The 15966-nt window shown below is 47.7% G+C and overlaps 1 protein-coding gene across 2 annotated transcripts in view; it reads left to right on the top strand.

Moving 5' to 3' along the window:
* ANO1 (anoctamin 1) overlaps positions 1 to 15966 on the top strand; it is a 616593-nt gene that overhangs the window by 239061 nt on the left and 361566 nt on the right. For both annotated transcript variants that reach the window (XM_069221899.1, XM_069221898.1), the window contains exon 2: positions 14886 to 15064. In XM_069221899.1, coding sequence (XP_069078000.1) covers positions 14886 to 15064 — 179 coding nt within the window. The remainder of the gene's footprint in view (positions 1 to 14885; positions 15065 to 15966) is intronic.

The raw sequence follows: 15966 nt of genomic DNA, 5'->3' as shown, positions 1-15966 counted from the left end.
GCCCTTGTCCTCGGATTCCTCACTGGGGTCAGTAGCCATGACAGGTTGGGTCAACCAGAGTCACCTGCAAATGGTGATGGACAACTGTTAGACACGCACTAATCTGGAGGGATATCCCCAGACCCAGACAACCATTCCCACTGACTTGCTTCCAGGTGCTCACCTAATAGCCACACACAGTGCCTCTGGAGTTTACCCATCACATAAGGGATGCTGCTATTCCGCAGGATGTAGGTGTCATGCACTGAGCCAGGGAACATGGCATTCACATGGGAGATGTACTGGTCTGCCAAACATACCATCTGTACATTCATAGAATGATCTTCCGGTTTCTGTACACCTGTTCACTCCTGTGGGGGGGTACCAAAGCCACATGTGTCCCATCAATGGCACCTATGATGTTGGGGATGTGTCCCAGGCCATAGAAATCCCCTTTCACTGTAGGCAAATCCTCCACCTGAGGGAAAATGATGTAGCTCCGCATGTGTTTCAGAAGGGCAGACACGCTGGACAATACATTTGAAAACATTGGCTGGGACATCCCTGGTGCTATGGCCACTGTTGTTTGAAATGACCCACTTGCAAGGAAATGGAGCACTGACAGCACCTGCACTTGAGGGGGGATTCCTGTGGGATGGCGGATTGCTGACATTGGGTCTGTCTCCAACTGGGTACACAGTTCCTGGATTGTGGCACGGTCAAGCCTGTATGTGATAATCAAATGTCGTTCCTCCATTGTCGACAGGTCCACCAACGGTCGGTACACCGGAGGATGCCGCCATCTCCTCACATGTCCCAGCGGACGGTGCCTTTGAAGGATAACAGCGAGCACAGAGTCAAACAACTCAGAGGTACGTACCCACAGTTTACCCAGAACACCAAACATGCACAAAATGTGGCCTGTATGTGTGTTGAGTCTAGGCCTAGGTATGTGTGACCCAGTTGGAAATGAAGCCATGTGGGCCCCTGAAATGGCGGCTGTCTGACCTGTAAAGTGGGACAATGGGATGTGAGGTAACTGTGATGGCGTTGTACACCGTCGCAGTAGGCGATCGAAGACTGCGGCGCAATGCTGCATTGGTTAACATTGGACCCTATGGGTCCCAGGAGCCAATGGCGATGTACGCCGGCGGTGACTGTACGCACTGCCGCAGACGTGACCGCCATTTTCTATCTGTTCAATCACTCGATACCTGAGGAGAGGACCTACACTGCAAGTGCTGCTGTGACCTCGGTCTGGAAGAGACAATGGCTTGAGTGTCTGGGGAAAGGGCCCCTGCCTTCACATCGGAGGAGTTGGAGAAGTTCGTGGATGGGGTCCTCCCCCAGAACACGCTACTCTACGGTCCTCCAGACCAACAGGTAAGTACACAGGGAGCATGTTGTATGGGCTATGCCTGTGTGGAGAGGGCTGGATGTAAGAAGGAAGGGGGGAGAGTGCGGCGTGCATGAAAGACGGTGAATGCATGTGCCACATGGCAAAGGTAGGGATGGGGGCCAATCACTTTGACGGTGCAGTTGGTAATAACTTCCCTTTTTGCCCTGTACATTTCATGTAGGTCAGCGCCCACCAGAAGAAAGATATTTGGCGTGCCATCGCCAAGGACATCCGGACCCTGGGGGTCTACCACAGACGGAGCACCCACTGCCGGAAAAGATGGGAGGACATTCACCGCTGGAGCAAGAAGACGGCGGAGGCTCAGCTGGGGATGGCCTCCCAATGTGGGAGGGGTGTCTGTCGCACCATGACCCCCCTGATGTTCAGGATCCTGGCGGTGGCCTACCCGGAGTTGGATGGGCGCTTGACGGCATCAAAGCAGCCACAAGGGGGTGGGTAAACTCTCATTCTGCTGACTTTGCGTGCAGTGGAGGTATCTGGGTGGGGGAGGTGGGGTGTGGGTTTCCCTAGGCCAGGGCGAGTTCCGTAGGCAAGGCCCCTCCGTAAGGCAGGCCATGTGGCACCCCAGCCCACCTCTGTAGAGTGCCAAGTACACCTAGTCATGCCCCTGTGTCATCTATGTGTGCAGATGTCATCCATAGCCTTGTAGGCCATTTCCCAGGGATTGAACAGTGGAGCCCAAGAGCACAGCGTAGTGCAGGGGGCTTCTATGTCTGTCGTGTCCGCCAACTGTAGCAGTAATGCATGCACTCAACATGCCTTTCTTCTGTCTTCCCCCCCTTTTTGTGGTCTCCCTGTTCTTGTGTGCATTAGTATCATCAGGCGGAGGAGCAGTGGCACCGGAGCACGAGTGAGCTGCATCCCACATGGCCCTGGAGGGCGACACTACGGAGTCTGAATTCACCAGTAGGGCGAGGGGAGCTCCACGGCGGGGAAAGGAGCTGAGACCAGCGACACAGACTCGTCCTCTGATGGGAGCTCCCTTGTGGTGGCGGCAACATCTGTGCCCCCCGCATCTACAGGTACAGCCGCCACCCCCCCTACCAGCACCGCCCTCCCAGCAGCCCCTCAGCCTTTGCCCCGTGCCCGCTCACCCATGAGGGTGGGCATCACCTTCGCCCCAGGCACCTCAGGCTCTGCCCCAGTCACCCCTGCTGCCCTCAGTGAGGAGGCCATTGACCTCCTCAGGTCCCTCACTGTTGGGCAGTCTACCATTTTGAATGCCATCCAGGGTGTAGAGAGGCAATTGCAACAAACAAATGCATTCCTGGAGGGCATTCATTCTGGTCAGGCGGCCCTTCAGCGAGCTTTTCAGACTCTGGACTCAGCACTGATGGCAGCCATTGTCCCCGTCTCTAGCCTCCCCTCTCCAACTTCCTCCACCCAGACCCAATCCCCTGTACCTCAGCCTATCCCAAGCACACCTACAGACCAACATGCACACACGTCAACACCCAAGGGAAGCTCAGGCAAACATAAGCACCACACATCCCGCAGGCACTCACGCAAGCATCACACACATGCAGACACAGCAACATTCACTGCCTCTACTGTGTCCCCCTCCTCCTCATCTCCCTCCTCCTTCCCAGTCTCGTCTACACTCACACCTGCATGCACTACCTCTACAGCCACTACGTCCCTCTCCAGCAAACCGACCACCACACCCCGCTCACGTGCAGTCACCACCCCCACTACCATTCGCACTTCCCCTGTGTCCTCTCCCAGTGTGTCTGTGATGCCCCCTCCCAAGATACACAAACACAGGCACACATCATCCAAAAGTCATCCACCTCACGACAGCCTCCAGCGCATGCACCTTCACCCAAAGTCACCAAACGTACACCTCCTTCAACCACCACCTCTTCCTCCACTCCCAAACCCCCTCCAGCTACCCGTCCCAGTGTGTCCAAAATACTTTTTCCTGTTCAACCATGACCTCTTTCCCACACCTCCCCCACCCCGTCCGTCTCATACGTCCCGAACTAGCACCTCAGCCACAACATCTCCGGGACCAGTGGTGCCTGTAGTCACCGGAATCTAGAGTGCACCGGCCACCAGGGCAGCCAGTGTGGCACGGAGCCACAGCACAAACAGTCCCCCACCTGTGAAGCATCAGAAGTTGGCCAGTGCCCGGCGGGAGAGGGGGAAGACTCCAGTCACCAAAGCTGCTCCCAGGGGTCCCAGGGGTCCCGTTGGGAGTGTGGAGTCAGCTGTGACACCTTCCAAGGTGGGGAAGGGCCACAAGAAACCAGGGAAGTCTGGGAAGGGCAGCACGGCGGAGAAGACCGCCATCAGCCCAGCTGCCCAGGAGGCCAGCACCAGCCCAGCTGCCCAGGAGGCCACCGCCAGCACCAGCCCAGCTACCCAGGAGGCCACCGCCAGCACCAGCCCAGCTGTCCAGGAGGCCACCGCCAGCACCAGCCCGGCTGGGCCATGAAGGACCGCCAGCAAAAGCCCGGCTGGGCCATGAAGGACCACCAGCAAAAGGCTCGCTGGGCCATGAAGGACCGCCAGCAAAAGGCCCGCTGGGCCATGAAGGACCGCCAGCAGCTGAGACCCTGCAATGGAGACCGCCATCTCAAGCACCGCTGAACAGGGCACCGCCATCTCAAGCACCGCTGCACAGGGCACCGCCATCTCAAGCACCGCTGAACAGGGCACCACCATCTCAAGCACCACTGAACAGGGCACCGCCATCTCAAGAACCACTAGCCCATGAGCGGCAGGGGCACTGATGCAACTGAGTCCGTCACGGGGTGAATTATGCACTCTGGGCACCATGCCCCCTCCAGAACCAGTGGAGACTTTCATCCACTACCTCTGTCCTTAACAGGATGAAGCACTCTGGGCACCATGCCCCCTCCAAAACCAGTGGAGACTGTCATCCACTACCTCTGTCCTTCACAGGATGAAGCACTCTGGGCACCATGCCCCCTCCAGAAACAGTGGAGACTGTCATCCACTTGTGAGACTGTGGCTTTGCACTCCCCAGGATTGAACAGTGGGCAAGCCACCCACTGTAGACACTTGAGAGACTGTGGCTTTGCACTCCCCAGGATGGAACAGTGGGCAACCCACCCACTGTAGAGACTTGAGAGACTGTGGCTTTGCACTCCCCAGGATGGAACAGTGGGCATGTGGCCCCCTCGTGGATTTGGCGTCGTGCACTCTAGCGGCTGAGGTCCCCCCCCTTTCCCTCCCCCTGAGGTGCCTGTTTTATTGGTATCTGATGCCCCTGCAGTGTTCTCTCCGTCATGGTTGGGGATCTTGTGTGGGCCTCGCCCATACCGTGTGGTCCCAGTGTTCCACGGACTTTCTTAGTGCACTACCTGGACTACCATGTTTGGTATATATTTTGTACATGGTGTATATATATATTTTTGCGTACTTGCTTTTAATATATTACAATGGTTACACTAATTTTCTATTGTCTTTGCATTCTTCCGGGGTTTTGGGGGGTGTAACTGTGATGTATTGATATGCTTTTGTGTGTGTTGTAGTGGGTGAGGGTGGGGGTGTTGCGTGTGTATGTCCCTGTTTTTTCCCTCCCCCCTCCCCTGTGTCGTAGGTGCAGTACTCACCGTGGTCTTTGCCGCCGCCGTTCGTGCTCCTGGTAGAGGAGCAGGAAGACTATCGCAGGGAGAATTTGGAGTTCCGGCTCCATGATGTCCTGGTTCCTCGTGGGGTGTGTAGAGGTGACCGTTTTCCCTTCGAAATTTCTGTTTCCGCTGTGTTTTTATCCGCGTTGAATCCGCCCCGGAAAAGGTGGCGGATTGGCCTGTCATAATAGTGTGGGCGGTACATTGTCTCCCGCCTGTCTGTTGGCGGTGACCGCTGCGCTGTTTGTTTGTACCGCCGTGGCGGTCGGAGTGTTAAAGTGGCTGTCTTTGTTGGCAGTTTCCGCCACGGTCATAATTGCAATTTTTTTACCGCCGGCCTGTTGGCGGTCTTACCGCCGCTTTAACACCGACCGCCAGGGTTGTAATGACCACCCTAGTGTGTTCTCTTTAATGCACCAAGTTTCAATTCATCAGAGAAGTAAGAGCATTGGAATTATTTATTCTTAGTTATAGTTTTTTCCAATCTTTCGATTGAGTTTAAGTAAATGGGCCAGGGAGAAGAGCTTCACCACCAAATAATTTCTAAGATTGTATTGGTCGATAACTTATTGAGGTCTATGAAGCACAATGGGAGCAATATCCAAAATAACCTTATCATTAGTATACTTGAGAAGGCTAATATGCTGGACCCCAGCTATAGCAGAAGGTTTCTTGTTCCATTTACATTATGTTAGAAATTGGGTCAGTACCCATCTCAGCAGTTTAAAGGTCAAAATCCAAGAAGGCAAGAATGCAGCCCTGCTTTAATCCACGGCTGGTCATACTCGTTTTATCTATTCTGTATCCTTTTCCGAATTTGACACATACTCGATGATCCCTAGTGAGAAGATGGATTTTTCTAAGCCCAGAACGTTTTCCCAGAGTATGGGCTCTATTAACTCTGCTAAAGGCAGCTGAGACGCCCAGAAATCAGGCAAAGAGCTTTCCCCCTGGATTCCTAACAGCTCTTTAACTAAGGATGCTAAGGGCTATGCAAATGTCAAGTGTCTGGCAGAAAAGTAAGATGTTGGCTTCCTCCACTGAACTTCCTAACTCTTACAAAAGGATTTTAACATAGATTTTTGTTTCACTATCTACGAGAGCAATGAGATGACAATTCTGTGGTTTGTTCATATTACGTGCTTTAAATATAGATGAAACTCTGAGGAATAAGAAGCAATTCAAGAGAAGCTGAAAATCCTAGGGGACCAAAATGTGGGACCTTTTTTCCTAGACTAGTTGAAATGCTATTAGGTTACGGGGCTCCTGGCTTCAAGATTATATAGGGGTGTGCTTTTGTGTAATTATGCGTAATATGGGGGAAATTATGGGCAATTGCACATAATTTTCTCATGTGAATTTCTGACTGAAGATCACTTTTCATGTTGAAGAAAATTCTCAAAAAAAAGTGCTACGAACAACAGGTGCTCTTCTGTTCGCATTGTTCCTGCGCCCCATGCTATAATTTTGCCATGAATGGCAGTTCTGCATAAAGTCATAATTTCGGGAAATTCGCGTACAAGCTAATGCAAAATACCCCAAATTATGCAAATTGTTCGAGCATAAATCAAGTTTCATAAAGGCCTAGTTTCGATTAGATGTCCTCTTCAGAAATCAGCTAAAGGCTGAGGCATCTTTTAGTGCCCAGGTGGTAGAAAACTCATCAAAATAAAGGCACGTAACATGAGTAATCCAATCAGTCGTCGATTGTTTTGAATTTTTAAAATGTCTATCTTGATTTTCATCCAAATTACTAATTAGTTCTCAAAGGCGTTTTCCTTCTTTTGCTCGCGGTAGGATATCATAACATCCCCTGTGATAGACATTTTCTTTTGCATCCGATCTCTCCGCGTCTCTGCAGAGAAAGGTCAAGGGGCAAGGTCAAACAATGCTCAGCCAATCAGACAGCAGCGCTGCCATGCTGTGAGCAAAGACCCAATTTTTCACTTCTGTATAATGAGGTGCTGAATGAACAAGTTATCAGTCAATTCTGTTTCTCCCACAAGTTATTCACTTACTGGATAACAATCACTACATGGTTGAATATGTCATTGATTCCGTATCACCCTGATAGTGCATGGGCTATAGGCTCCTAGCTAATCAAGCATTCAGACACACGTCTGAATGCTTGATTTGGATTGGTTTGGGAGAGACAGGCGCTAAGTTCAGTTTTGGTGGAATGTACTTTTTACAATGTATCATAATATTTAAAAGAAACTAAAAATTCACTGAAAAAATGTTTGCAAAGAATTATGCTAAAGTACGCAGCGCACTAAAAAGTTGTTTAGAGACATATGAATGTCCATTGAAATTCATCAATTAATGGACATGGGTATGACTTTCCCTCCAAAAGCCACAGAAATGTGACAGTTTTAATTAGCTATGCAACCATTCCAATCCGACCCCCCACTCCCTTTCTGATGCTCATGACCTTACACATGATGTAGCTGGTGACCTCACTTACCACCTTATCATTGTGATGAAATGTTAATGCCAGATCAGAGCTGAAAAAGTTGCTCTTACTCAGGGACGGCTCCTCCGCTACGGAGAGGAGCGTTGCCCCCATCGCCAGCAGCAGCTGCTGCTAAACTTTTACATGAAAATGATATTAAAGATGTTTATTATCATTTTCTTGTAAAAGGGGTGGAGCCACAGGCGATGACACGGGCAGAGGGGGAGTGCACAGCACTCCCCCTCAGTGTGCATGTATGTTTGGCCACCTGTCGCAGACCAGCCAAACACACATGCGCCCAGGGCTCTCTCCAACCCGCCACTGTGTTGCCGGGCTGGCGAGAGCAGGCAGAGACTCCCACTCTGCCTCTGAGTGACCTGGCTGGGCGCTCTGTCCAATCCTAACGCTGCTTTCATGCTGCCAGCTGCATGACAGCAGTGTTAGGATCGGACGCACGGCAGGCTGGGAGCCTGTGCCTGCAGTGGTGGTCTGAGGAGTGGATTGTTGCAGCATGGCGAGAAAGGTAAATTGTTATACATATTTTATTTCATTGTTTCCCCTATCCACCCACCATTCGTCGCCCTGCCCCTTTTCCATCCCACAAGCCGCCACTGCTCTTACTGCCCCTTTTTTGGACGTTGCATGACACTGGGCATCATTTTGAAAAAATGTCCCGGGGCAGGGTGGGGACACGTGAATCCTAGGGAGATCGACTGCTCACCAGGGGATTAAACACCCCCTCTTTCTTCAGATAAAAAAATAATAATTTAGCCAAAGGCTTCGCTATCAATCTGCATGCAAAATGCAGTTCTTCTTTCAAGGAAGACTTTGAAAGAAAACCATGTAACCCTAACTCTACCCATAATCTAACTTTGCACAGCTTGTCCCATGTATAAGACTGTTCCTAACTCAGCAGTAATTTGTACTGGTGCATATTGTTAATGTGCGAAGCTGTGGACAAGGTTTTTTTTTGCTTTACTTATAATGTTGCTCCTTGATAGTGAACCTGTACAAACCTTTGCAGCAACAAAATATTTCCACATACATTGGTCTTGAAAAGTTGCTTGCAGATTGGAGCTATATTACATTACACTAGGGCTCCTGGTTTTATGGTATTTATTTTTTTAACATTTCCATCTGTGTTTATCCACATTTTTTGCCAAACTTATCAGTATTTATCCGCATTTATTTTGAGTTATGTGAACAAATGAAGTCGCAACTTGTGAATTTCCCATTTATTTAACTGATAAATGTGCACTCAAACTTTGATGTCTATCTGGTTTTAATATAATAAAACAGTACACCCCCATGGGAATGTTAACATTATTCCACAGACAAATGTTGATATATGAAGTTATTTAAGGAAATCACAACCTTTTTTTTTTTAACTCTGTTGGCCTAGAATTCACGAATAACAGTATGGAGAGTCACTCAAACAAAGCCCAATTATCTGTATTTTTCCATTTTTAAAAATAAATAGAGACGGGGAACTTATGTTGTCTGTCCATATTCATCTGTGAAATCAGTAAAAACGGAAAACTGGGAGCCTTTAGATACAGGAACGTTTTTCGAACACCATGCCCATCAGTACCTTGGAAGGGGACTTTTCCTCAGTGAATGTCTAAGGGCCATGACCAGCAGACACAGGGGCAATGGGTTTGTAAATGTCTAAATGCCAGACCCTCAGACCAGCACATCTTTGGCAAAATCATAGGCTGTTTCCTGTGTAACTTCCGGAGGGTTACTGGGAGCAGGGCCTACCCAAAGACCACATCTTGAGTCCAGTAGCACTGGGCACTGCATTAGGCTGTGTCCAGCGAGTGCTAGAAGTGAAGAGACTGCTTGTGATGTGAAGCTAAAAGCCATGCTGTGCCTCCAGAGTCTTGGGCACTTCCAAAGAGGGTGCACATTAGGGACTGGAAGCAACGATAGCAGATATCACACAGTACACTATCATGGTTATACTTTCATATTCTGATATAATAGGATCAGTCCCTTTTCAATATTACAACATCTTTATAATTTCTGATATTTTTCATTTCATTTCATGGTCTCTTCAGATGGGTGGAGACACCTATTAATGTTCAGAATTACTTCATCCTGTAAATCTGGAAAATCTTTTTAAAACATTTGCTGTGAACTAACTGCAGTGCATTAAGGGCCAGATGCATCATTTATCTGAATAGCGATTACCTAATTGCAATGACCTGCGAATCCCAAATTAGGTAATCGCTAACTGAATGTATGAAACTCCAGGAGTTTCATTTAGCGATTCCCAATGGCTTGCAAATCAACCTACCTCAAAAATATTCATGAGGTAGGCCCTAACTTGCGACCCGTTGTGAGTGGCTACAATCACAGGAATGGTGGCCTGCTGGGCTCAGCAGACCATCATGTCTGTGATTGCTTTTAAATAAAGCAATATATTTTTTTTTTAACGCAGCCAGTTTTCCTTAAAGGAAAACAGGATGTGTTTAAAAAAGAAAAATGAAAAGTTTTCTTTTCAGTTTTTTAAGAGTAGACAGTGGTTCGTGGGGCCACTGCATGTTTAAAAAAAATTCTTGCATGCATTCACAAAGGAGAAGGGGTCCCTTGGGTACCCCTTCCCTTTTGCGAATGGGTTACCACCTACCTGATGTAGGTGGTAAAATGTGAATCTTTTGCCACTGCATTTTCTTCATAAAACATTCCTACACACCGCTGTGATTCGGTATTAGGAAGAGATGACCTTTGGTACGCCCCTTCCTAATACCAAATTGGTATGTAGTCGCAATTCCTAATTGCGATTCAGGAACAAGTTATCAAATTGCAAATTGGAATTCATACATACCAAAATGCATTTTTGCAGTCACAAACAGCCTGATAGGGCCATTTGCAACCGCATAAATGCATGATACATCTGGCCCTCAGCCTATGTGATAGGCCTGGTGATAAAAAGCAATCTTGGTCACATCATATGTGATGTCACCAGTGATCTCGTTCATGATGAATAGTGCTGTGTTTTTTGGAAGTCTTGGGTAGTGCTTGGGGCTAATGTTTGCACAGTTCAGTATAACAGGCAAAATGCTACATATTCAGTTTTACACAGTAATCAAACCATTCCTTTCAGTGTCATTTTTTGCAAGTAAGAAGCTACTGATCTTAGGATTTTATTATCTTTTCATAAAGTTTTTTAACATAAGGCAATAGATAGACAGACAGACAGACAAATAGATGTATATAGATAGATATAGAGTAAATAGGGGAAACAGTAAATATATATTACACATCAACAGTAGCCACTGTGTAGGTATACTTCAGTCAAGGTTTCCATAGGAAGATTGTTTTTAGGGTTGAGCGCGCAAGCAATCTGGCCGGTTGTAATCGCTCTGTGGGCTTTTAACCACGCCCACTCCTGCTATTCATTCTTTGTTGTGCTTGTCTTAAATGCTTAATTTTTATTGGTGCATTTTGTGAAATGTCGCTCCTTTGTGTGCTAAGTTCCCTTCCAGGTGATATCACTAAGTGAACATTTTTGTTGGCCATCACACTATGTCATACTTCCTCCTTCCTGTTGCAGCATGTGATTACCCCTCCCCCGGTTTCGGTTTGCCTTTCATACCAGCCATAATCCTTTCTAGACATTCACATAGGGAGTCAATAACTCTCGTGCTCAAGCTCATGGCAGCCGTGGTGCTTTGAAATGACTTCCTTATGTCAATTGTTTTTCTTTTCATTTTCAATTTATGTGGCAAGAAAAGTCCAGTTAGGAATTTACAATCCTAATAGCTCTAACTCGAGCACACAGGGGACCCATTGCATTGCAAATGCTTGTTTGTTTTACTAATAACTTTGGCGCTTGTTGACAATTCTTCACAAAACTTTCCAAAAAAAAAAAAAAAATTGTCCACCTCAGCTCCTTCTTTGATCGTTTCTGTGTAATCTGTTAAGGCGGTCCTGAGAAAAAATACTATTTGATCCATGCATTTTCCATAGGAAGAATTGGAGACCGATACATGGAAAACAGCTAACCAGAACTACAGAAAATTTGCCAGAAAGCTAGATTTTTATTCAGAAAACATGCTTTTGTTATTTGGTTTATATCTGTTCTGCTGTTTTAGACAAATCATTGTTCAAAATATATAGACATCTTGCACTACTGTACTCCTGCAAGTCTCTCGCAGGAAAAAACATCAAAATACGTAAATCTGATTGATCAGTCCCACTCGACACCTGCGGGACTACGCAATGTGACTTTCAGCTGCAACATGAACAAAAATGTTGCATCTGCCATTATAATCTCAGCTACTCTGTATCCAAGTCCTGAAACACAAATAAACACATAGGGGACTAAGGTAGGAATAATCAAACCCCCCCTATCCCTTGTGAAGGGGTCCCAGTAGGACAACACTGAGGCCAAAAATCAAGAAAACATATTTGGTGTGCTTTTGTGGCACTCCTTTGGGAGTCCTGCAGGTGCCCCACAGGACCAAAAAAGAAACTTAAATAAAAGAAAATGAGGGGATGGGATCTGTGGCCAGATCACCGATTATTGGGGTACTGATCGTCTGTGGGTGGCTTGTTTGCCAGGCCCTGTGGCCTACCCCATGCTGCACACCACCAAAGGCCGGGCACGGTGGCCGTTAGTTTGGCCGCTTGTGGGGGGCCCTAGGTTTGGCCACAGGCCAGGGCTTCGGCCATGCATGGCGATGGGTTGGTCACAGGGCCTGGTCACAAGACCCGGAAACCAAACTCCCCCTCTACCCGCTGCACATGGACGAAAGCTGTGCATGAGCAGAGGCTGGTTGCAAACGCATTATAATAAAATATTACTTTACAATAAAAAAATATAGAAATCCCTTGAAAAAAACAAAGGATAAATTGGAGTTATATGTGAGGAAGGTAGTAATTTTTTTACTTATGCTAAAAAAAATCCTAGAGATTCACTGAAAAAAACACTAATGTTTGAAAACAAAAAAAAACACCGAAATTCATTGGCTAAACTTGCATCGCTGTGATACTATGCTGATACTCTGCTGATGACCTCTGAAATATATGCAATGTAAGTTATACTTATGTCAGTTACTTATAACCAGGGCCACTGGAATTATGCGGCAGGGAAAGGTCAAAATATGCAGCAGGGTTGAGTAAATTATGCAGCAAGAAAAGGCAAATTATGCAGCATAATGTGGCACATTTTTTCTGATTTAACATTTTTTAACACTGTCTGAGCATTGGTTGCTCCTCATTAGTACTGGTTTTTACACTCAAACACAGCAATAAACAACTGGAAGGTGACCAGTCAAAGTTCGCAGAGGGTGTTGCACAGCACTGCAACATGTGTCACTGTGTTATTAGTAACTTTTGCACTGTTTGAGCTAGAAACATTTGTTTTTGTTAAAAACTACAGACTATGCAGGAAAGGACGGCTTATGTGGAAAACACAGCAAATCATTAGCTATGTTAAACATGATGCAGCCACACAATGCCACTGAAACGAATGTTGTTGTAAAGGAATGAATGGTAAAGGCTTATTCGCTGTAAAGATTTACAGGTAAATATAAATATGTAACAATAAATATATATATATATATATATATATATATATATACATATATATATATTAGGGTGGGTATGGGCTTTTGGGTGGCAAGGGTTATTTTAGGGTTTAGGGTAGGCATGGATTTTTGGGCGGCAAGGGAATTTTTAGGGTATAGCGTGTGTATGGGTTTTTGAGTTGAAAATATATTTTTTTATGTTTAGGGTGGGTATGAGTTTTTAGGTGGCAAGGGTAATTTTATGGTTTTGGCTGGGTATGTTTTTTAGGTGGCAAGGGTAATTTTAGGGATTAGAGAAGGTATGGGTTTTTGAGTAGCAAGGGTAATTTTGGATTTAGGGTGGATATTGTTTTTTGGGTGGCAAGGGATTTTTTTAGGTTTTAGGGTGGGTATAGGTTTTTGGGTGGCAAGGGTAGTTTTAGGGTTCAGGGTGGAGAAGGGTTTTTGGGTGGCAGTGGTAATTTCAGGGTTTGCGGTGGGTATGGGTTTTTTGAGTGACAAGTGTAATATGAGAGTTTTGGGTGGGTATGGATTTTTAAGTGATAAGGGGTATTTCAGGGTTCATGGTGGGTATGGGTTTTAGGTTTGTATATACAAATTTAGGTTTTAGGGTGGGTGTGAGTTTTTGGGTGACAAGTAAATTTTTAGGGTTTAGGGTGGGTATGGGTTTTTTGTGAAGCAAGGGCAATTTGGGGATTTTGGATGACTATGCGTTTTAGGGTGGCAAGGTAATTTTTAGGGGTTGGGATGTGTATGGGTCTTTGGGTGACACGATATTTTATGGTTTAGGGTGGGTATGGGAGTTTGGGTGGTGAAAGAATTTTTAGGGTTTAGATTGGGTATGTTTTTTGGGGGGATTTCAATGTGTTTTTAGGGTTTAGGTAGTATGGGTTTTTGGGTGCTAAGGTGTTTTACGGTTCATAGTTGATATGGTAGGCAGTTGGATTAACGCATAGTAATTAAAATGAATTTACAGTAAAAAGAAATCATATAAATTCACTCAAAAAGCCAAAAGTTACAAGGACGTTATAGTAAGGCTCACATTCTAAATGTACAAAACCATAGAAATTCAGCTGTTATAGTTAGAGTTATTTCAAGTAACTGTAACTTGCGCCCTAAGGTAACTATAACTCATGCCCCTGCCATGCACGCCTTGGGGGGGACACGAGCTATAGTTACCTTAATGCACAAGTTATAGTTACTTAAAATTACTCGAACTTTAATAGCTGAATTTCTATGGTTTTGTTTGTTTAAAATGTGAGCCTAACTATAACGTCCCTGTAAGTGTTGTTTTCTTCAGTGGATTATATATGTATATATTTCTTTATTTCTTTATTTTATTTTAGGAAGATTCAGCAAACGGTGCCAAAGATGTAAGCAAATCAAAAAACGCTTTTCTATGCAAACATGGACTGCCAGTAGGTTTTATGTATAATATATATATATATATATATATATATATATATATACTTGTGTTTTGTGTGTATCTGCGTTATTTCTACAAATATAAATGTATACAATATATACAATATGCACTTACATTTATATGTGTACCGGGACGTGGGTATATAATTACATGGTTCACTATAAACTGCTGAGAAGGGTGAATATGGTAACATAAAAGAGCAAACATGTAATGCAAGAACAAAAGCCCAGCATGTGTTACTGTGCGATGCCCAGTTACTGTGTGAGCTTGCGCCTGGTCTCCGGAGTCCCTGGCACAGGGCTTCAGTAAACAGACGTGCACGGTTAGGAAGCTCCCTCTCCTTGAAGGAGCCGGGATAGGCGCAGGGAGGCAGCAGGGAGTGGAGAGGGCTGGCAGGGTGTCAGCAGGAAGCAGGCAGGCTGAGAGGCGGCTCCGGCTTCTGACACACGTGTCTTCTTCTCCCTCACCTTAGAGTCCCAGAGACCGGCTCCAGGAGGGCAGCATCCCGAGCCGAGCCCCGCCGCCGACCGGGGCATCATGAGGGCCAACGACAGGTACAGCGCCATCCCGGCCGACGACGTGGGGATTCACATCATCAACATCAAGGCCATCGAAGACATCGGCTATGTGCAGCAGACCGGCGACAGCGTGGTGAGAGGGGCGCTGCTGGGGTGAGAGGGGCGCTGCTGGGGTGAGAGGGCGCTGCGAGGGATGAGAGTGGCGCTACGGACTTGAGAGGAGCGCTCCTGGCGTGAAAGGTGCGCTTCTAGAGGTGAGAGGGTCGCTACTGGGGGTGAGAGTGGCGCCACTAGGGTGAGAGGGGCGCTGCGAGGCGTGAGAGGGGCGCTACAGAGGTGAGAGGGCGCTGCGAGGCGTGAGAGGGGCGCTACAGAGGTGAGAGGGCGCTGTGAGGCGTGAGAGGGGCGCTGCGATGGATGCGCTACGGAGGTGAGAGGGGCGCTGCGAGAGGTGAGGGTGGCGCTACGAGGGTGAGAGGGGCGCTGCTGGGGTGAGAGGGGCGCTGCTGGGGTGAGAGGGCGCTGCGAGGGATGAGAGGGCGCTGCGAGGGATGAGAGTGGCGCTACGGACTTGAGAGGAGCGCTCCTGGCGTGAAAGGTGCGCTTCTAGAGGTGAGAGGGTCGCTACTGGGGGTGAGAGTGGCGCCACTAGGGTGAGAGGGGCGCTGCGAGGCGTGAGAGGGGCGCTACAGAGGTGAGAGGGCGCTGCGAGGCGTGAGAGGGGCGCTGCGATGGATGCGCTACGGAGGTGAGAGGGGCGCTGCGAGAGGTGAGGGTGGCGCTACGAGGGTGAGAGGGGCGCTCCTGGGGTGAGAGGGCGCTGAAGTGACAGTGGCGCTACAGACTTGAGATTGGCGCTGCTGGAGTGAAAGGGGCGCTTCTGGGGGTGAGGGGGCGCTACTGGGGGTGAGAGTGGCGCTGCGAGGGTGAGAGGGCGCTGCGAGGCGTGAGAGGGCGCTGCGAGGGTGAGAGGGCGCTGCGAGGCGTGAGAGGGCGCTGCGAGGGTGAGAGGGGCGCTGCGAGGCGTGAGAGGGG

The sequence above is a fragment of the Pleurodeles waltl genome, chromosome 3_1 (assembly GCF_031143425.1).
Source record: "Pleurodeles waltl isolate 20211129_DDA chromosome 3_1, aPleWal1.hap1.20221129, whole genome shotgun sequence".
Lineage (NCBI taxonomy): Eukaryota > Metazoa > Chordata > Amphibia > Caudata > Salamandridae > Pleurodeles > Pleurodeles waltl.
Note: the sequence above shows the minus strand (reverse complement) of the source record. Positions and strands in the feature narration are given on the sequence as shown.